The following is a 23617-nucleotide window of genomic DNA, read 5'->3' as shown; positions in this document are numbered from 1 at the left end:
TGGCATAAGGAAAGCGTGTAAACCGTCTGAAGATGAATCACTACGATTCGAAACCGGTAACGGTACTCTTTGAACAAAGGAACTGAAAATAAATTTGTGGCTGGTTGCTGTCCTAACACCATCAACATTCTTAGTAGTTATCTTTAGAAACGGCCGACAGCTTCTCCCTGGTTTCTTTGTTGACTTTTTCAATGTTGTCCAATCAGTGTCCTTTCATGCCCCTACTCATGGGTGGAAATAATAAACAGTGACTCGGAGCCAGGTCAGGCGACTAAGCTGTGTGGAACAGCGGAACTATGCCATTTTTAGCCAAAAACTATCTTAACAGAGATGGCTGTGTGTGCAGGTGCGTTGTCGTGGAAGAACGAGTCTCCTGTCTGCCACAAACCGGGTCTTTTTTGACGAACACTATTGCGCAATCTACTAAAAATGGTCTGTGAGTACAAACTGTCGAATTTTTTTCAATATTTTCGTCGATTCGGGCAGTTGATGGACGTTCAGAAAGAGGTTTTTCATCAGTCGACAGGTCGCCATTTTTAAATCGACCAAACCACTTGTACAATTGAGTTTTTCCCATAGCGTCATCTTGGTAAGCTGGTTTCAACATTAAAACAGTTTCAGCAGCATTCTTACCCGGTAGAAAACAAAATTTCAGAGGTGCACGTTGTTCACTTAAACTTGCCATCATAAAAAACGAAACGAGAACAAAACAACGCTAGCTGAAACAGTCAATGCGGGCGCGCAGAATAAGCCAGATCGACAACACAGGCGGCACTGAACTGGCAATGAGTTGAGTTGCGCTACACACGCCTAGCGGCAGAAATGCGTACTACACAAGCTCCACCCAGGGCGATGTCATTCCTTTTTTTCCCTCGTAATACTTACTGCTCTGATTTTCGAGATATTGTCAAAATATGTGAATACGTTACAGTAAACTGGAAGTACTGCTGTGAGAATGAAACATAGTTATGCACTTAAAAGCTGGTTTCAACATTAAAACAGTTTCAGCAGCATTGTTACGCGGTAGAAAACAAAATATCTCATTTTGGACTGTTGTGACCAAGTGCTGTCAAAATGGAAATCTAACAGTCCCTGTTAAGATGTTCATCTGTAGAGAAGGAGGAGTTGCCTATCAAGAAGTCTTTCAAACTCTGTTTAAATTGTGCTTTATCTGAAACCAGGCTTTTAATGGTTGATGGAAATTTATTGGAAATGTGTGTTCCTGAATATTGGACCCCTTTTTGGACCAAGGTAAGTCATTTTAGGTTTTTGTGTAGATTGTTCTTATTCCTAGTAGTAAACCTATGTATTGAGCTATTTGTTGAAATAGAGATATATTATCTGCAACAAATTTCATTAAGGAATAAATATACTGAGCAGCAGTGATTAGAATACCCAGTTCCTTGAACAGTTTCCTACATGATGTTCTTGAATTTACATCACAAATGAGTGTGGCAGCCAACACACATACCGACTGACAGCACACAGCGATTACAGAGCTGACCTACTGTGCTTTGTTTATATTTACTTCATTGTGTTTATGTTCTACTTGATCCAGCTTTTTTCACACACAAACAAAAACGGGAGTTTGGTTTGTTCAAATGGCTCTGAGCACTATGGGACTTAACATCTGAGGTCATCAGTCCCCTAAAACTTAGAACTACTTAAACCCAACTAACCTAAGGACATCACACACATCCATGCCCGAGGCAGGATTCGAACCTGCGACCGTAGCAGTCACGCGGTTCCATACTGAAGTACCTAGAAACGCTCGGCCACAGCGGCCGGCTTGCTTTGTCTGCTTCAAAGGTAACAAGACAAAAAAGCCCAGAGAAAGCTGTGGGCAAAGAAGTGGCCAATGCAAGGAAAGAAATTTACCCACACTCTGTTACTTAAGAAGCTGGGAACCGATGATTTTCGTAATTATTTAAGAATGGGTGACTCGTGCATTTCGGAGCTGCTGTACAACATCAAACCAATCTTAACGGATTAGAATACAGTCTTCAGAGAGGCTGTGAGATGCGAGGAAAGGCTGTTAGCTACATTACGGTTTCTAATCACGACAGAAGTTACGAGGATCTCAAATTCAGTGCTGTTGTATCCCCACAATTATTGACTAAAATTATTCCTGAAACCTGCACCGTGATTTATAGTTGCCTGAGGAAAGTCCAGCGAAATAAATGAAACAAAAGATGTTCATGTAGACTTTATTAATTTATTTATGTATGTAGTATAAAAGATGACCTGTAAGTTTAAGAAACGCATTTCAAATTCGAAGAAGAAAGATTACACATGGCGCTGGTGGACATTATCTAACAAATACAACAACAGATACATAAGAAATCAAGAATTTAGTAACTGTTAGAACTACACACATCAAAAAAAGTTTTGCGTCACCCCAGTTCCCAGAACTCCTGACGACAGACCTTGACTGTGGGTATTGTATCATAGACACAGTCCCTTTGACTGTTCAGAGATGTCACTAAACCGACCAAAGATGTAAACAGCCATGTATGAGCAGCGCCTATTAGGCGGAGGGGATCCGACATCCGATCAGTTCCAGTCATTCCACCAGGAAGGAGGTACAGGGCTCGTGTTGTCTGTAGTTCAACCGTGCCTGGACCGTCAGTACCGCGGTTCGATCGCGTCCGGATTGTAATTATGTGCCAGGAAGGGCTCTCAACAAGGGAAGTGTCCAGGCGTCTCGGAGTCAACAAAAGCGATGTTGTTCGGACATGGAGGATATACAGAGAGACAAGAACTGTCGATGACATTCCTCGCTCAGCCCCCCCCCCCCCGCCCCCCCAAGGGCTACTACTACAGTGGATGACCGCTATCTACGAATTATGGCTCGGAGGAACCCTGACAGCAACGCCACCATGTTGAATAATGCTTTTCTTGCTGCCACAGGACGTCGTGTTACGACTCAAACAGTGCGCAATAGGCTGCATTATGCGCAACTTCACTCCCGACGTCCATTGCGAGGTCCATCTTTGCAACCACGATACCATGCAGCGCGGTACAGATGGGCCCAGCAACATGTCGAATGGACCGCTCAGGACTGGAATCACGTTCTGTTCACCGAGGAGTGTCGCATATGCCTTCAACCAGACAATCAAAAAAAAAAAAAAAAAAAAAAAATGCTTCAAATGGCTCTGAGCGCTATGGTCATCAGTCCCCTAGAACTTAGAACTACTTAAACCTAACTAACCTAATGACAGCACACACACCCAGCCATCACGAGGCAGAGAAAATCCCTGACCCCGCCGGGAATCGGACCCGGGAACCCGGGCATGGGAAGCGAGAACGCTACCGCACGACCACGAGATGCGGGCACCAGACAATCGTCGGAGACGTGTTTGGAGGCAACCCGGTCAGGCTGAACGCCTTAGACACACTGTCCAGCGGTGCAGCAAGGTGGAGGTTCCCTACTGCTTTGGGGTGGCATTACGTGGGGCCGACGTACGCCGCTGGTGGTCATGGAAGGCGCCGTAACGGCTGTACGATACGTGAATGCCATCCTCCGACCGATAGACTGCGCTCGACTAGATTGGCCAGCATGTTCTCCAAAACTGAACCCTACCGAACATGCCTGGGGTAGATTACAAAGGGCTTTTTATGGACGACGTGACACACCAACCACTCTGAGGGATCTACGCCTAATCGCCGTTGAGATATGGGGCAATCTGGACCAAAGTGCCTTGATGAACTTGTAGATAGTATGTCACGACGAATACAGGCATGCATCAATGCAAGAGGACGTGCTGCTGGGTATTAAAGGTACTGGTTTGTACAGCAATCTGGACCACCATCTCTGAAGGTCTCGGTGCACAGTGGTACAACATCCATGTGTGGTTTTCATGAGCAATAAAAAGGGCGGAAATGATGTTTATGTTGATCTCTATTCCAATTTTCTCAGAACCGAGCTGAAGCAAAACTTTTTTTGATGTGTGTATAAAAATTATCCCACACTCTGTGATACTTAAGTTTCTCCCGGCGTATTTGTTCAGCGAACAGTCCACGGGTATACTGCCGCTTCATAGTGTCCAACGGGCACAATATTTCGGCGATCAAACACGTCGCCATGGTCAGGTGCGGTGACGAACTGTGCTCCTAAGGGCTCGCGGCCGGCTACTAATATCCCACACCCCGGCGAGCCGTTCCGTCCGCGGTCCTCGCCAGCGGCCGCACGTCGGCATCGGTGATGGCGTTGATGCAAGTTCTCTGTCGGCTCTGGTCGCCAGATCGTTTTGTTTGCTGATAGTCTTCTCAATTAAACTCAGTCCTCGTTCCCAGGCCTTGCTAAGATAATAGCAGCAATCTCGGTTGATGAAATCATCCGTGGTACGAATTTTTGTGGCCCCTCTAACGACGCTGTCCCAGTATTTGGAAGTCTGTGCCAAGATCCTGTTATGTTCGTACATCATCGCGCGATTCGCAGACAAACAGTGCTCTGCGACCGCTGGCTTGTTGCGATACATCAGTCGTGTGTGCCTCTGGTGTTCTCGGTAAGGATTTTCGACGGTGAGCACTGTCTGTCCGATATATGTCTTCCCACATGACATGGAATCGTATACGCCGGCCTTCCTCAAATCGAGATCATCTTTGACACTTCCCAGTAATACTCGTGTTTTATTGGGAGGGCAAAAGACGATTTTTACTCGGTGCTACTTCAATATGCATACGGTTTTTCCCGATAGTGCGCCAGTGTACGGTATGAAGGCAGTGGCTGCCTGTTCCTCCATGGCTTCTTAGGTCTCCATAGACAGTACTGTTGAGGTGGGGCGGAGAGCGCGCCTGATCTGCCATTCTGGGCACCCGTTTTTTCGGAATACAGTTCTGGAACACCGTGACCCAGGGTGCCATCAGCTCTTCTCTTGAGCATGACGTCCAGGAATGATCATCTTCTTTCTTCTTCAGTCTCCACATTGAATTTGGAGTTCAAATGTGTAAGGACGTCAAGGAGTTTGCCCATTCCATAGAGCCAGATGACGAACGTGTCATCCACATAAATGAAAAACACGTGGGTTTCCATTTTAAAGAGGCCAGGGCTTTCTCCTCGAAGTACTCCATATACAAATTCGCGACCACAGGCGAGAGTGGGCTGCCCATTGCGACTCCTTCCATTTGTTCGTATTATTCTCCACTAAACAGAAAATATGTGCTGGTCAGGGCATGCCTGAAAAGGTCGGTCGTCTTTTCGTCAAATTTCTGACCAACAAGCTCTAGTGGCTCTCGTAGAGCTAGCTACCAGTGAGTAATGAAACGACGTCAAAACTCACCAGGACATCAGAGGCTTTCACCCTGTTTTACAAAATCCACAGAATTGAGGATATGGTTGGTGCATTTACATACAAAAGGGGTTAATATTTCCGTACAATAGGCCGCAAAGGCACCTCATAAAGTCTTGGCGCTAGAGGTCGTTGAGGTGACAGTTTCTTGGCGAAACCCTCTGGCAAACGTGCGTCTTTTAAAAGAGCTCTAGTCTTGTTCTCCACCTTCTTTGTGGGGTTAGCGTTGATCTACCTGTAGGAGTCGTCATCTATCAGGCTCTGCATATTCTCAATGCAGTCCTTGTGGGAAAGAACAACAGCGGCGTTGCCTTTGTCAGCGGGTAACACGACAACCTCAGAGCATTCTCTCGGGTCCCGAATCGCCGCCCGCTCTCTGCTGGTAATATTTGACTTTATAGGATTAGTTCTCGTCGGAGCATGGCAGGTTTCACGACGTACTTCTTCCACTGTTTCAGGCGGTAGTTGCGCCGCAACTGTGCTGACAATGTCCGCAACCGATGTGTTCTTAGGGATGGGAGCAAAGCTAAGTCCCTTCTCCAGAACTGAAACCGCATCGTTACTCAGCTCATTGTCAGTCAGACTGATGACTGTCTTGCACGGGGCCTCAAGTGGTGGTATGTCAGAGAGAAATATCATCCATTGAATGTCGATATTTCGGTTTTAAGATTTCATTTCCGATAAGTATCGGAAATAAAACGCAAAAAGAGAAATACAGATCATCGATGGACTTTAATTCGCTCTATGTGCCGCACGAAACCATTATGGATTCATTAAAAAATGAAAAAAATCCTTCATTTCTTGCATCTATATCGCTTTACTTCTTGCACTACGTGTCCCACATGAATGAGCAGTTTTCAAATTTCTCCATAAACAGTTACTGAAGACGAACATGAAAGTTCGTCGGTCAGTCGGTCAAAACGCCTACGTACGCACAATTTTTCGGTAGGACGATCGGTTGATTGCTGCTCGTGTAAGTGCCTTAAGCGGTCAGCACAAACTGGCGTGGAAGTCACCAGTACAGTGGTTCAGCTTTTTCTGGCAGTTTCTTGACTGCATATAGCGTTTTACAACTTGTAGCAGCACCGAGCATAATGCATGTATTCATGACGTCTGCAGAGGAACTAATTCTTTCTCAAGAGATCTTGAGGGCACTATTTGGTTAAAAACGATTGATAATTTCATATCTTACAGTTTCACATCAATACTTGCAACACACGTGTTGTTATGGTGATGGCGGTTGGTCCGAGGACATGTCTGATGCAGCTCTCAACATTAATGTATCATGTTGTGCAAGTCTCTTCATCTTTGCATTACTCCTGCACAATACATCCATTTGAACCTGCTTACTGTTGGTAAGTCTGACTCAACAGTTTATACCACCCTCACATCCATTACCAAACTGACGATTCCTTGATGTCTCAGCATGTTTCCTTCTGACCAACACCTTCATTAGTCAAATTCAGCCATAAATTTCTTTTATACCCAGCTCGATTCAGTACCACCTCATTAGTTATCCCCCTGTGTAACCTTAAGCTTTCTTCAGCAGTGTCACGTTTAAAAAATCTTTTGTCCTTGTCTTGTGTATACTGTTTATCATTGACATTTCACTTCTGTATATGGCAACAATGCAGACAATGACATCCAAAAAAGACTTTCTAAAACTTAAAATTCATATTATATGTTAAAATATGTCTCTTTTTCAGAAAGCTACTCTTGCTGTTCTTAGTCAAGCTATCTTTTCACAACTGGTCACAGTTATCAGTACATTTCTGATTTAAGTACTGTAACCCATTCGTATACTTCGCATTTAAAAAAAAAGTAATGCACTCTAGATAATACACTGCTGCATAAGGAATGTGGCTAACGTACCGAGAATATTTTTTAAAGCTGAAAGCGAGATACTGTACACTCGGCTTGGTGGCTGATGGGAGCGACCGTAAATGGGAAACGCGTTTTCTGTCTCTCCCAGCAGCCAACGCAGCGACTGTCAACTTAGTTTGCGCGTAATACATAGTTCTGGTGAAGAGTAGGTAGATTTCATATAGCGGTAGTATGCTGCGCCATGTTCCTTTCGAACTTGCAAGTACAGCTAAACATCCATCCAGATTAATATCTACCGGCATATTTATCTTTGCAACAGATATTGTCATCTGCAGTGTGAATGCGAAATTCACCAGACAGCTTCGAATAACGGTTACTGGTAGTAATATGATAACATCAGTTTAAAGAAAAGAGTAAATACAGATGGTTCAATGATGTTGCATGTCTCCTCGGTTTAATAAGAAAACAAAACATAATTTCTCTTTCTTTTGATTACATGTTAGGAACATGTAGGACTTTTTCTTTTAATGATGTCATTTCTGCGGAATCAGTTCAGCTTGGAACTAAGAAATGAAATAAAAATTTAAGGTGTCATAAGATAATGCCTGGTGTATACACAGAGGCTATTGGCTAACGAGGATCAGTATTCCGTTTTCCACTATGAAAAACAAGATTATAAATCGCAATAAAATAATTTCAGGCCATTCTGAACTAAACGTGAAACCATTTTTCATCTAGATAAGCCTGCGGCATCAAAAAAATGGTTCAAATGGCTCTGAGCACTATGGGACTTAACATCTATGGTCATCAGTCCCCTAGAACTTAGAACTACTTAAACCTAACTAACCTAAGGACATCACACAACACCCAGCCATCACGAGGCAGAGAAAATCCCTGACCCCGCCGGGAATCGAACCCGGGAACCTGGGCGTGGGAAGCGAGAACGCTACCTGCGGCATCAGGATACTATTTTAGTAATAGCATCTTTTTAAATTTTTCAGACACCCACCAACTTCTTTTTCTGGAAAGGAATTCAACATTAATTAATAACTTTTTAAGTTCCCCCTACTGTTTTTGATCCGAAGGTTAAACACCTATTATGTAAATATGTCCATCCCTCTTTATTTCTTTGTCTTTTATTCCAGTCAACATACTTAATTCTTTCGTCCAGGCAGAAGTCCCTTCCTACTTGGACATTTTGTTTCATAATCTTGGTCTTCTCTGTCTCTGCAAACAGCAGATGTTTTGAAGGGATACGTCAGCATACATACAGCCTTCTGTCTTCTGGATTTTCGTCACTGTGTTTATCGTCAGTACCTGTCGCATTCTCAGGAGTCACTGGCACTGGTAATTCTTCACTGTGACGGACAGACCTTATAGCGGACGAAAAATTGGAACATAACTCAATATTTCTTTTTCCTGCTGATTCTCGCAAAATATTAGAAACAGCAGATACCAGATATTCTTTTCACCAGAACTGGTGATTTCTCAAACTGGGAAACAATCAAGAATGGGGTGCCGCAAGGTTCGGTCTTTGGTCCTCTGCTGTTCTTAATATATATTAATGACTTGGCCATTCCATATTCACGCAGATTCAAAGCTGGTACTTTTTGCCGATGATACAAGTATAGCTATCACACCGACAGACAAGAATTAACTGGTGAAATTGTAAACGATGTTTTTCAGAAAATCATTAAGTGGTTCTCTGCAAATGGGCTCTCATTAAACTTTGACAAAACACAGTCTATACAGTTCCACACAGTAAATGGAATGACACCATTAATAAATATAGACTTCGAACAGAAATCGGTAACAAAGGTAGAATATTCAAAATTTGTAAGTGTATGCATTGATGAAGGGTTGAACTGGAAAAAACACACTGAGGATCTGCTGAAACGTTTGAGTTCAGCTACTTATGCTATTAGGGTCATTGCAAATTTTGGCGATATACATCTGAGTAAATTAGCTTACCACGCCTATTTTCATTCTCTGCTTTCGTATGGCATCATATTCTGGGGTAACTCATCACTGAGTAAAAGAGTGTTCATTGCACAAACGCGTGTAATCAGAATAATTGCTGGAGCACATCCAAGATCATCCTGCAGACACTTATTTAAAGAGCTAGAAATATTCACTGTAGCCTCAAAAAAAAAAAATGGTTCAAATGGCTCTGAGCACTATGGGACTCAACTGCTGTGGTCATAAGTCCCCTAGAACTTAGAACTACTTAAACCTAACTAACCTAAGGACATCACACACATCCATGCCCGAGGCAGGATTCGAACCTGCGACCGTAGCAGTCGCACGGTTCCGGACTGCGCGCCTAGAACCGCGAGACCACCGCGACCGGCCTGTAGCCTCACAATATATATATATTCACTTACGAAATTTGTTATTAACAATTCAAACGAATTCAAAAGTAATAGTAGTGTACATGGCTACAACACTAGGAGAAAGGATGATCTTCACTACTCAAGGTTAAATCTAACTTTGGCTGAGAAGGGGGTAAATTATGCTGCCACAAAAGTCTTTGGTCACTTACCTAATAGCATCAAAAGTCTGTCAGATAGCCATATAGCATTTAAAAGGAAATTAAAAGAATTTCTTAATGGCAACTCCTTCTACTCATTAGATGAATTTTTTGGATATAGTAAGTGGGTAATTTCGCAACCCCACAAAAAAAAAAAAAAATTAAAAATATTGAGTGTCATGTAATATTTTGTCTAATGTAATATCTTGTATAGACACCTTTTATTAACCTGACACGTTCCACATCATTACGAAGTGTCGTATTCATGATCTATGGAACAAGTACTAATCTAATCTAACCAGCCAGTCTGTAGTGAAAAACATCTCGGACAGCATTTCATGTCACAAACTTTAGACCAAAAAGAAGTTCGCAGCGCTTAGCAAAAGGATTAAATTTTGGTTTTTACATAAGCGGAGTGAAGCTCTCGCTGACATCACAAAAATTATTTATGCTATTTTCAGAGGTGGAAAGTATTCTTCCTTGATTAACAGAATACACAAGAACGTTCACAAATGTAGAACAACAAGTGGTCACATTCAACAACTCTTGTCACAATTCTCAATACTTGAGCAAATGTTAACTAAGATGACGCAATGCGATTCTGTGTGACTGATCACAACATTGCTAAACTTCATTTATTGGAGATGGATTTCTGAACTGAGGGTCATGTACGAGAAGCCCTTGTACGTAATTCGATTGTTCAAAGAATCACAACTACAGAATACCTAAATTAAACCACAACAAAGTAATCAAAGAGTAGCGTTTTCAGGGAAGTGGACAGATAGAGGGTAGCATTTCACAAGAAAACTTGGTCCTAAAAGAGACATTTTGTTTCATTTTCGAACACAGAGCTCACATCTGCGCTAATAAAATCATTCACAGTTTTGTGACAAAAATGTAGTTATCCAACATAATAGAAAACTCGTGTCTTTATCAGAAGATATATTAATACGACAGAAAACAGGATATATTTCAGTATATTGTGCCCCAGTCTTCAAGGTGCCGCTGCGCTCGTGGCAAACTTCCTTGTAGTGTAGGCTACCAAGTTCTAACCGGCACCACCGCGGTGAATTTCATTCACCAAAGAACCACGTTCTGCAGTCAAACTTCACTTCCCCAGTATTCTAACAATAAATCGAGGCCTGCTATTGGCTTTACTTAACAACTGAGCCTTAGGGATCGTTCCGTGCTGATGTCCCTACGTAATTTATTCTCAGGGCTCGACGTAATTGGCTCCATTTGTGATATATTTACTCCTGCAGTCAAGTGCTGCCACGTTTTTATGTTTTGTGAGGTGAACAGCTTTACAATTCTTCAAAATAAGAGATTATTGACGGTCATCGCGCCACGTTGATATCTTGTCAAACTTAATTTTTATAGTAAAAACCCTCTTTTACTCAAGCGACTGTTTTGATTCAATCGACTACTCGTAAGTAAGTCTATTGCAGCGCCCTTGGCGTTTTATTCCTCTACTGAATCTCATTTTTCACGAGTGGTCGTTTTAGTTTGAACGGCAGCGCCAAAATTCCATGGGCTGCCAGAGCTGTCTGCCAACGTAGGAAGTTCATACATTCTCGCCGAAATCACTCCTGTCTCCCTTTCACCTGAACGGTCAAAGTGAGGTTGTGAGGGACCATCCTTTTTACGAAAAAAATTGAAATATGGTAATTGGATGTAGGAACAAGCAACAGTAATAGAGTTTACTAATGACAAAAGCAAAATTCGTGGCGGATGTTCCTGGCAGAGGTCGTATGGCAAATTGTCCCTAATCCTGAGGGCTGAAAGAATAAGAAAAGGGTCGTCAAAACATCCACATTTATTTGCTCGAGAAAACATATACTTACAAACACACCAAACAACATTTAGAAGACAATAAATAACACTTTCTTGGTTTATCCTTTCTTTCTTTGTGTCTTGGTTTCTTTCTGAGGACTGGAAAACATCTAAAATTATTTACCTCGATAAACAGATCTGACTTTTTCACTGTTGAAACAATTTTCATTCAAATCGTTTATCTATTTAAGTTCTTATTTATACATCGTGTAGGCTTCTTCTTCTTCTTCTAGGTATTTTAAAACGTAAACAGCCTTTTGCTTTTACATATTTCGTCTGTTTTGAAAGAATTCTAGTAGGAAAAATACCAGGCCATCGAGCTACCTTCGCAGTGTATCAAGAAAACAAATCAAATAACAAAGTTTAAGAACACACAAATTCCATTACTGTGGCACGAATGAGTTTGGCGAGAATAGATTACTACACCTACAAACTGAGCTGACACTCGGCGCGGTGGCTGATGGAAGCGATTGTAAATGGCAAATCACTTTACTGTCGCTACCATCAGCAACCGCGCCGAAAGTCAGCTTAGTTTGCACATAGGCCGCCAGTCTCCAATTTCCGCACATGTGCTGCCTACTGCACACCAGTGGCCAAGAAAAAAACTCCACAATCAGTACAGTCATTTACGTCACTGATGCACACGCGATGTGATTGGCTGCAGATTTACGCGCAAGCAAATACCGCCCACTCACAATGAGTAATTGGTTTTGACCAGAAAAGTCGCCTGTCTAAAGTGGGCTTAACACTTCCCCATAGATGACCGTCCTCAATTATACTTGTTTGGAACACAGCAGGGATTACTCTTTTGCCTATGGACGACACTCCATCCTAGAAAATGTGTAGCATTCTGCCTGCGAAGAGCATCTCAAACAAGTCACAAACCCGGCTAGATATCTCATACCGCCGAATTTTAGTTGGTGTGAGTCGACATGGCACCCAATCGAAACATGTACGAAAGTCTGGGAACATTGAATCAATCTGGCCCAGGAAATTGTGCGAAAAATGCGAATGCGACCCGCAGGATCTGTGTTCTCACAATCGATGCCGTTGTCCACAGATGATGACAGTTTTCATATTTCTGCATTCACATACACACTCTGCAAACCACGGGTTAGTATTTCTTCCTGTTTCAGTCGCGTATGGAGCGTGGTTGGAATGGACTACTCATATGTCTATGTGCGAGCTGTAATTCTTCACCGAGTACCGGTTCCTGAAACTTTGTAAGTAGGTTTTCGCGGGGTAATTGGCGTTTATCCTCAAGTGGCTGCTTCATCTTTTGATTATAATTGGCCTAAGAATACGTTCCAGAGTTATGCCACAAACGAAAGCGGTATAGGACGCTAATTCTGCGGATGAGTTCTGCTGCCTTTTTCTTGTGTTTTCCCTCATTTTTATATTCCGTGCTCTTAACGTTAACAGCCTCGTTAACAGGGCAGACTTTTCTCGCTGTTTCTCATTGAGCAATAAAGTTTGCTGACAGCGAAGCCGCAGCAGTGTTGCTTCGCGGCGACAAAGAGTGAAGAGAGCTTTTAAGGCGTGTCCCGTAACAATGGCGCACGAGGGACAGGCGACGGGGATCAGGTGTTTCGGGAGAGGGGATAGCATGGAGGGGCGACGCCCAGGAGAGCTTCAGAAAGTCAACCCTTGTCGATGCACTCGTGTGAGGTACACAGGCCCTGGCTCTTCATTATTTTACGACGGTATCTTTCAGGACGAATGTGTTATACGGGAGCTCACAGGAAGTAAACCCTAGATTAAATATTCCCGCATTAGGCGCACAGACCCACTTCGATTTTATTCGTATATGTAGAATGTGAAAGCCAGTACCATGGACATCAATACATCAAAGCAGAACGACGGAATTAAAAAAATTATGAGCAATGTTAATACAAAACATGTGTAATTAATTAACATAGTCGTCAGTAATTGAACGCTTACTGTAAATGTCTGCTGATTGCACAGTTGCTGGGTCAAATCGCGGTAGTTACACCATTTTTGAGCTGTTACTTAATACGAATGTTAGTTAGCAAACATTGAATCATAATTTTGGAACAAAATAATATTTTATTTGTAATTACTGGTCGTAGAAAAACCTATTAAAACTTGATACAGATATGTCAAGGGCGTTAGTGTAAATAAGAAATTATGCGGATCGATAGTACTGTTCACTCTCTTAAAAGTCTTACAGTTTTGCACAAAATTTTAATTGATTGTGTATCCTTGCTTCTTCATAAAAACGTAATTGCTTCTTGATAAAAACGGACTACTGCTTCTTGAGTTAAATAAATTCCATAGTTATACTTCTTAAAATAAAAGAAAAAATAAAAGAAACTTTTCATCCTGCCCATGTATTCTTTAAAGGTAGAAAATAAAATAAATAATAAAATAAATTTGATTCTCCATTAAATTATCTTGTTTTTCAAAGACAAACTACATAAAGAATATTGCTTCTTATTTAGAAGTTCTTAATATATACTGTTAAATAAGTGCCGAGTCACCTACATAAAGTAGTTAAAACAGAGGTAAAAGCAAATGTAAAATATGCAGTGCACATAGGGATTTTGTTAACCCTCTTTCCACAGATGACATTATTGAATTGAACATGTAAAAGCAATTACTATATGGTTTCCATCTATGTTCAGTATTCCTTGTATCAGGGTGTATGTCCTATTTCAATTTATTTACAGTATCAGCTGAGAGCCCTCCATCCCCAGATTTCTATTAGTCCATTTCCTTCCCCCTCTCTCTTTCCATCTCCTACACCCTCCACTCTTTCCATTTTCATCTCTCCTGCTCTCTCTGTCCAACTCCCCCTGTCCCTCTGTGTCCATCTGCTCCTACCCCTTTTGTCCATGTTCTCCTCCCAGACATCTGTGTCCATCTCTTCCTCCCCATTCTCTTTACACATTATCACCCCCACTTCAATAGGAGGCTGCTGGTTCCTACCTCCGCAGTACTTCTTTCCATATAGTAAGTAATATTTGTAGAAATTGATCCAGGGATTTAGAAGTTTCTTTACCTGCAGCTTTGCCTACACATGCACATCACATATATTTAACATTTTTCACACATCACCTGTATCACTCAGGGATTTCACCCTAGAGTTTTATTTTCTCACAGCTCGATGTTTATGATGTCATATCTCCCGAACTATGTGTCATACTGTAGCTGAATGTTCAACAATGAGTAATACAGCAAACTTGTCTTGCTTTCTGCAGCACTCAGTTCAGCATAAACATGTTTGCTCATAACAAGCCATCAAGCCAGAGTGCATTCAACTACTGACAATCTCGTAATGAGTGTCTTTAAGAATTTTGTTGTACTGCTTTAGGAAATCAAAGCGGGCGAGTCTGTAAGTTCCCCATTGTTAAACATGGAAAGAAGCTGACTGTAGAAGATATAAGTGAATCACACAGCTGTATTTGATGTAATAGTGGTCACTGCAATTAGATATTACGTGGATACTAGTGATAAAACATAATTTGGAGGGACTTCGTTTCCATGACATTCTATAATGTGGGACATCTCCCTGTGCAGTTTATCAATATCAAGTCCCCAATTCCATGCATTGTTGAGTGCACAGCCTGTATGTCTATTAAAGTTGTTGAAACTCATTTCGATTTCCATAGTCTCTTACACGACTCAGTCTTAGTAGTTCGATGCATGCACTAGAGTGTGCCTGCTCAAACAAAATCTTGTGAATATTCATGAAAAGAAAGATTTTTCTACATTTCTCATGTGTTGTTGATGTTTGGTACTGTGCTTGAAAATGACTCAAATACACTGACTCATGTAGCTACTGTCACTTTCTTATGGAATGCGATAAACACCTGGGCAATAGCAATAGCTACAGGGGGCAGTTAATTGAACAGAGTTGACACACCTCCCACCTACACACACTTCTCCCTCAGTTACAGAATTGAAGCTTTCTTGATGACGCATAATGTGTTCTTTCGTCTGATAGCTTCTTTTAGTAAAGTTTGGACATGAATTTCTTTCCTCCCCAATTCAATTCACTACCTCCTAATTAGTTATTTGATCTAACCTCCAGATAATCAGAGTCAGGGGCGATTCTAGAGGTCGGTCAAGGGCAGGGGGGGGGGGCTAATGGGGGGAGAGGGTTTGGGGGAAGGAAATATCACTTAACAAAAGGAGAGTTGGAGTCCTCCACTGAGAAACTGGCGAAATTTAATGTTGCTTAAAGTACACTACTGGCCACTAAAATTGCTACACCAAGAAGAAATGATGATGATAAACGGGTATTCATTGGACAAATATATTATACTAGAACTGACATGTGATTACATTTTCACGCAATTTGGGTGCATAGATCCTGAGAAATCAGTACCCAGAACAATCACCTATGGCCGTAATAACGGCCTTGATACACCTGGTCATTGAGTCAAACAGAGCTTGAATGGCATGTAGAGGTACAGCTGCCCATGAACGCAATACCACGGTTCATCAAGAGTAGTGACTGCCGTATTGTGATGAGCCAGTTGCTCGGCCACCAGTGACCAGACATTTTTGCTTGGTGAGAGATCTGGAGAATGTGCTGACCAGGGCAGCAGTCGAATATTTTCTGTATCCAGAAAGGCTCGTACAGGACCTGCAACTTGCGGTCGTACATTATCCTGCAGAAATGTAGGGTTTCGCAGGGGCTGAATGAAGGGTAGAGCCACGGGTTGTAACACATCTGAAATGTAATGTCCACTGTTCAAAGTGCCGTCAATGCAAACAAGAGGTGACAGAGACGTGTAACCAATGGCACCCCATACCATCACACTGGGTAATATGCCACGCCAGTATGGTGATGACGAATACACACTTCCAATGTGTGTTCACCGCGATGTCGCCAAACACGGATGCGACCATCATGATGCTGTAAACAGAACCTGGATTCATCCGAAAAAATGATGTTTTGCCATTCGTGCACCCAGGTTCGTCATTGAGTACACTGTGGCAGGCGCTCCTGTCTGTGATGCAACATCAAGGGTAACCACAGCCATGGTCTCCAAGCTGATAGTCCATGCTGCTGCAAACATCATCAAACTGTTTGTGCATATGGTTGTTGTCTTGCAAACGTCCCCATCTGTTGACTCAGGGATCGAGACGTGGCTGCACAATCCGTTCTGCTAACAGTCATTGGATCTCGACCAACGCGAGCAGCAATGTCGCGATATGATTAACCGTAATCGTGATAGGCTACAATCTGACCTTTATCAAAGTCGGAAACATGATGGTACGCATTTCTCCTCCTTACACGAGGCTTCACAACAACATTTAACCAGGCAACACCGGTCAACTGCTGTTTGTGTATGAGAAATCGGTTGGTAACTTTCCTCATGTCAGCATGTTGTGGCTGTTGCCACCAGCACCAACCTTGTGTGAATGCTCTGAAAAGCTAATCATTTACGTATCACAGCATCTTCTTGCTGTCGGTTAAATTTCGCGTCTGCAGCATGTCATCTTCATGGTGTAGCTATTTAAATGGCCAGTAGTGTAGATAATTATTCACTCCTTATATTCCATCCCTGCTGCTATTATATTTTAAAAGAGTGTATTTCAGTCGCCATGGTCAAAACCTATCTTTAAATGTACAACTGCTATAAACATAAGTTTGCCTTTCTTCTGTCTATCTTCCAAAATCCCTACATTCCTGCATTTGTCTGGAATTAATGATATTTCCTGAGGCCAATATTACCAGTCTTTCAATTCTTTTATAAATAATGTGTCAATATTTCACAACCATGACCTAATGAAACTGATAATGCAAAATATTCACACATCAGTGCCTTATTTATTGAGAATCAGAATCAAATATATTCTTATTGAAGTCGGAACTTATTTTGCCCATCATATATATCTTGTGTACCAAGAGGAATAGTTTGTTTTATGGCATGACCTTACAAGGCTCTCAATAATCCTGGGGGAATGTCAGCTACCCAGAGGCATTGTTTCGATGTAGGTCTTTCAGTGCTCTGTTAAATTCTTCTTGCAGTACCTTTTTTCCCATCTCATCTTCATCTACTTCCCATTTGCATTATATAATGTTTCTTTCAAGTTGGTGAACAGGTTGTAACCGCGTGGACTCATATCGGGTGAATATGGTGACGTTCCAGTATCTTCCACCCAAAATAGGCAGGGGCTCCTGTACGAGGTTCACAATGTGGAATCGTGTGTTGTCATGAAGGATGATCGTATGCAGTGCCAGAAGGTGCCATCGCTTTCTTCTCAGTGCAGGAGAAAGATGATGTCATCACAAGAAATGACACTAGTACAGTTCAGTGACCACTGTGGTACGACATGGTGTAGGATTAACCCATAAGCAATGATAACCATCACTTCAGCACCAGCTGGCTCATGGTGCACATTCTGTGAGTGAGGAGAACCAGGGTGATCTTGAGTGATCCATGCCATCCTGAAACACTTTCACCCATCCTATGGCAGTGCTTTAGCACCATATGCATTGTGCAGTCCCTGAAAACAATGTGGATTAGTACTTGCTACATAGATCATGAATACGACACTTCGTAATGATGTGGAACGTGTTAGGTTAATAAAAGGTGTCTATACAAGATATTACATTACACAAAATATTACATGACACTTAAAAATTTTTTATTTGTTTACTTCTTTTTTTTTTATCTAACTCTAGTATAGTCCTTCTGTAAATTCCATCCACCTTCCAGCCCCCCCCCCCCCCCCCTCCTGTCTTCTTTGCTTAGTGCTGGCTTGCCATTTCAGCTCTTAAATGTTCATAAGACACTTCCTTTTTCTCCCAACATGGCACCTATCTTTCCCGTAGTCATGCCTACATCTACATATTTGTACTTGTCCTCCAGCCATTCCTGTTTTACCTTTTGGTCCTTTCTGTTAGTCTCACGCTTTATGTGTCTGTATTCCCTTTTGCCTAATTCATTTCCTGAATTTTTATATTTTCTCCTTTCATCAGCTAAATTCAATATCTCATATGTTATCCAAGGATATCTACTACGCTTTATCTTTTTGCCTACATGTCCCTCTGCTATCCATTAATCTTCAATTCTCCTCCTTTCTCCAGTTGTAGTAAGTTGCTGTCTAATGCTCACTTTGAACCTTATGACAACCCCGGGGGTGTGATTCATAAACAATAATTTATGGACAGAATCCATATCTGCCTCTAGAAACAGGAATATTCCCTATATTATACTTCATGGTGCAAATAGAGACGTTGCTGGTCTCACCCCCGGCTTACGTCCAGGCTTACAAAATGAGCCAATCTTGAGTTAGAAGTGATTTCTTACATGGTGTCCATCACAAAGACTGCCTGGTCTTTACAACTGACTCCTACATAGTGTCATCTTTGAAGAATATATAAACTCACTGAAATTGATAACACATGCAAATGGAAAGTCTTTATGTACTATATTATATATTCATCCACTGCTGGTGAGCAGCTGATTCCAAAATTGTGCTACATAAACTCACTTCTTCTCAAGGGCAGCCGCCCCCCTTCCCCCACCTTTCTCACAATTTGGTCTTCCAGAAAAAAATCTTTGCAAATGGAACTTGCAAGCTGCTGCCTAAAACAAGAAAGACGTATCAATTAAGTATCAGTTTGAAGAAAGCCACAACATAATGCAAGTGTACCCAGGGACATTAATCATAAAATTTAGAAAAATATTTCAGCATTCATGCCAAAACTAATGAGTTGATGAATGTAGTGATTCTGCTTCCAGCCTTCCAAACAGAACTGTTTGAACATGTTTCCAAACGATAATGTAAGGCTTTATGTCTAATTCTTTTACTGGTGAAATTTATTATTAAGTAAATTTGCTAGTGAAATTAAAGTTCTGTGCAAGGATAATGGAAATAATTTGTTTTGAGGAGACTTAAAATGTTTTTGTGTGGATAATTTGAAGAGTATTCAATTGACAATTTGCACATTGCCTGTATTACAAGGAATTGAAGCATTTTACTTCAGATTTACCTAAAAGAAGACCTGAAGAATCGTGCAGGGAGTTTTGCAACTGACAATGCAAAATAAAATAAGTATTGTCGGCTTCTGCATTTAAGAGGTAAATGATGACTTACTTGTATTTATAGCCTCTGTAGAGTTTATATTCTAGAATATGAGCTATTGCGGATAAGTGTCTCAGCCCAATAAATTACCGTATAAAATAGTAAGAGCGGAAATTACACTAACGGAGCTAGCATTTCTGTCTGCAAGTGAGCAGTGTGAACAGTTTTACATGTAAAACAAACTGAGCTGAGGTTTGGAAATCACAAAGCCAGTGTGTTGATTCTCTGTTAGATTGTAGTTTATTAAGACAACAGTAAATTTTGCTCATGGATTTAGCTATACTACAAGGCTACTAATATTTTTGCTGTTTGATGTATTATATTATTTGTTGTAGTTATAAGCTGTAACTTCTTGATCATTTCTTTTACTTCATTTATGAATTTGAAAAAACTCTTTTTTTCCCCATAAATACCATTGCACATGTACTTCACTTTTCCTGATCTGCATCTTCACCTGCATGAAGAAATTTTAATGATTTCCATATGCTAGAGATTTAACAGTGTTTTTATATTTGTGTGCCTATCAGCTCTGCTCCATTTGTTCCTGTTTCTGTGGATGGTAAGTGGATGTTTGTCTTCTGTCGTATGTACTACTAGAGCAGCCACTAGTAATGCCTCTTTAGGTGAAAAGTAGTCACATTTGAAGAAATTGAGAAATTTTTGTTGTAAAGTACATTTTCTTAGTTGTGACATAGTAAAATTGTTACATCATTCCAAAGTCACAGTTGTAATGAATGATAATATAAAAAACAAAGGATTAAAACTGATTATTCCAAGTTTGACAAATAACGTAGGGAACAGAGTGCAATCTGATAGAATAAAATTATTCATTACATTTGTATTACATATACAAATGAAAACAAGAAACATTTTGCAGTCAAAAAATAAAGGTCATTTTATTAGTTATAGTGAAGATAAACCCACCTACAGCACTTGTAAGAATTCATTGCATTATCTGTATGCAAGCATTAAATGTCTCATTGATTAAATACTTTACATCCAAATTAAAGTGAATGTGTACATGGCACAGCAACTGTATTTTATGCATTATATGTGTGTTCACACAGTAGCACATACATATAAAAACAGTAACTTTTCGCTTGTAAGCAGTGCCTTGCACATACCTGGCATTTCGTATGTTTATTGTAGCATGTCCTAACTAAATGTGAAATTTCAGGGATGACTGGCACCTGCTGATAGTGAGTCCTATTGTGCCAATAGATCTAATTTTTGTCATATATTTTTACAGGACTGAATGTCTGAAACTGTTGGTGGCAGTCACGATCTTAACTTGCACAACAGAAGCAGAACGAGCAGAATCATTAAATAAATGGATTGAGGTAGCAGTTGAGACAAAAACAGCACTTGGTAATCTCTATGGATTTTGTGCAGTGATGATGGGCCTCTGCATGCCACAGGTAACATTATCCACTACAGCAATTGCATCATATTTGTTTTCTTTTGCAGCGAAATCAGACATTAGCACACTGCAATTTGCTACAGGAAAGTACCATTTATAGAAGCTTTGTCCTACTAACTGCTAAATTGTAATTAGGAAACAGAAAACATTGCTGATGTGTGAAAAACTCAAAATGAAAATATAAAATGAGATGGTTTGGTGGTGAAGACTTATGGGAGGAGCAGGATTCAAATCTGCAGCTGGTCATCTAGATTTCCTTCCAAAACAATATACACAATTTCCTTTCTTATCCTTGCCCAGCTGAGAGAGTCTTCAATCTCACATGACCACATGAGAACACTATACACAATAAAAACAGTACGTAACTGACAGAGGTGAAATATCACAATTTATTTTTGCGCCTTTGCAAAAGCACGCAAAACACAAGAACAATGATACATGAACCACATGGAATAAAACAAAGTGAATAAGCAAAGAACAATAGAACAGAAGATACCAGACACTATTCTCATTCAGCAATTGTCTTTAGCTTTACATTAACTGTGTCCCTCTCCCCTCCCTACAGTAGAGCCGTATTTGTACATTCCACTCAATCAGCCCTACAAATTGGAATGTGTTCTAGTAATATTAGTGAAGTGTCTGAATGTGATGAAGTCTGTTCAGGTGAAGGCAAAACCTTGGACTCGCTTGTGTCGTCCTGTGTAGGCATCAAATGACAGTTGTAATGTTGATCTGTAGTAACATCTCCCAGCAGCAGGTAGGCAGGGTTACACAATTCCAGAGAGACAATTGTGGGCTTACCACTTATTGGGGCACGTTGAAAAGTAATGCCTTTGAATTTTTGGGTGATAACTCTTGCAGCTTTTTAAATAAAAGAAGTGTTATTAACTTTCGACCTCTTTGTTCTTCATGTCTGCATATTTATTTCTCAACATAACCACCCTGGCAATAAACACATTTCTTCCAACAAGAGACCAGTTTGTTGATACCATCACTTCAGAATCTTAGACTATGTTGATGGAGCCACAAACTCACCTCTGCTTACACCACTTCATCACTATCAAAGTGATGTCATCAAAGGTATTTTTTAAGTTTTGGAAACAAATGAAAATTGGATGGGGCACGTTGGGACTGTATGTAGGGTGATCAATGACAATGAACTCAAGGCATCAGATTGCTGCAGATGCCATAGCTCACATGTGTGGTCCAGCACTGCCACGCTGAAGGGGGGCATGCATCATGTGTCAGCAAACTCCTTGAATTCAGTACTTGACTACAGCATGTTGTTTCTCATGCACTGACATACTTAAGTTATACACCACCATGTTACATGCTACAATTCAGAGCCCTGTAGTGGAAGAATGCTGCAAACATGTAGACATGAAGAATAAAGGTATAAAATGCTATTAACATTTCCTTCTGTAAAAAGGTTTAAGAGTTTTCACATAAAAATTTTGAGGAATTACTTTCTATGCACCAGGTTGAAGGCACAGTTTGTCAAAGTTTCTTGATCACATTCACACATAACAAAACATGACATGCGTAGATCTTTAGCTATGAAAACATTTGTGTCTGTGTTTTGGGATGCTGGTGATAGGTGAGATTTAGAGATACAGAGCTTTACTTGTTGAAGAAGAAACAACGGATCACATGGAGGACATCCTTGCTATTGTAGAAAGAATGCTGATGGGAGTTTGAGGGGTTCTTCGTAAACAGATTCAGCAGCAGGAGCTACAGTGTCAGATTTAATGACAGTGTGTCATCAATAACCTGACTATTTAAAATCTGTTGTATGTGTAAGTCCCTGGAATTTGTGTACACCTCAAAGTACAGTGTCCTTTACATATCGGGTTGGAATGAATAATAATATCCAACAACAATAATAAACTTTGAGTGTCCAATGCACTAATGGTAAATGGAAACAGTATATTGTCGCCATACATGTCATAAATGGTAAACTGAAGTTCAACATTTGGAACCATAGGTCTGGCTGTTGTGGCATATATAGCAAAATCACAACTTTCCTATGTGTCACAAGTGACACAGTGCAGCCAATTGATGAAACGTTCATGGGCCGTACTAAACATGGCGTATCCAGTGAATATTTGTCAGTCAGAAGCATTTGAGGGTGATGATTGATGGTCATGCCATTAAGTCTGCTTACTAACTGTTCCAGTGAAATGGCTTCCATGATGACCAGCGTCATGGAGTCACACTTGTGCTTCTCGTTATTCACTGTTATTGTAGAGCCACCACTTATGAGAAAACTACCCACCTTAAAAACAGTATGTTACTAATACAGTTGAAACATTGCAGTTTATTTCTCTATACAAAACACCATAACAATATGATACACCAATCACATCTATTGAACCAAGTGAGTGAGCAAAGAAGAACAGAACAGAAGATATCACATGTTATTCTCATTTAGTGGTTATCTTTGGTTTTTGATCAACTGATTTAACACAATCATATCATAGACAATTGATTAACTTTTTACCTCCTTCTAAGTGGATGCATGAGAGTTATTAGAAAAAGGCCAATATAAAATGATTAAGTGCAGGAACTGCAATAAATTCATAATGAACTTATGATAACAGGAAAAATTATTATTCAGTTACTTCTGTAGAGCTTGTTGTTATGTGATGAATT

General features: G+C 40.8%; 1 protein-coding gene across 1 annotated transcript in view; it reads left to right on the top strand.

The window, feature by feature from the left end:
• The window catches only part of LOC126263555 (breast cancer anti-estrogen resistance protein 3 homolog), a 1210178-nt gene that overhangs the window by 1166399 nt on the left and 20162 nt on the right, over positions 1 to 23617 (top strand). The window contains exon 15 of the mRNA XM_049960647.1: positions 20795 to 20963. Within this exon, the coding sequence (XP_049816604.1) occupies positions 20795 to 20963 (169 nt within the window). The remainder of the gene's footprint in view (positions 1 to 20794; positions 20964 to 23617) is intronic.

The sequence above is a fragment of the Schistocerca nitens genome, chromosome 6 (assembly GCF_023898315.1).
Source record: "Schistocerca nitens isolate TAMUIC-IGC-003100 chromosome 6, iqSchNite1.1, whole genome shotgun sequence".
Classification (NCBI taxonomy): Eukaryota; Metazoa; Arthropoda; class Insecta; order Orthoptera; family Acrididae; genus Schistocerca; species Schistocerca nitens.
The sequence above is the reverse complement of the archived record's forward strand: the minus strand, read 5'-3'. Positions and strand labels throughout refer to the sequence as shown.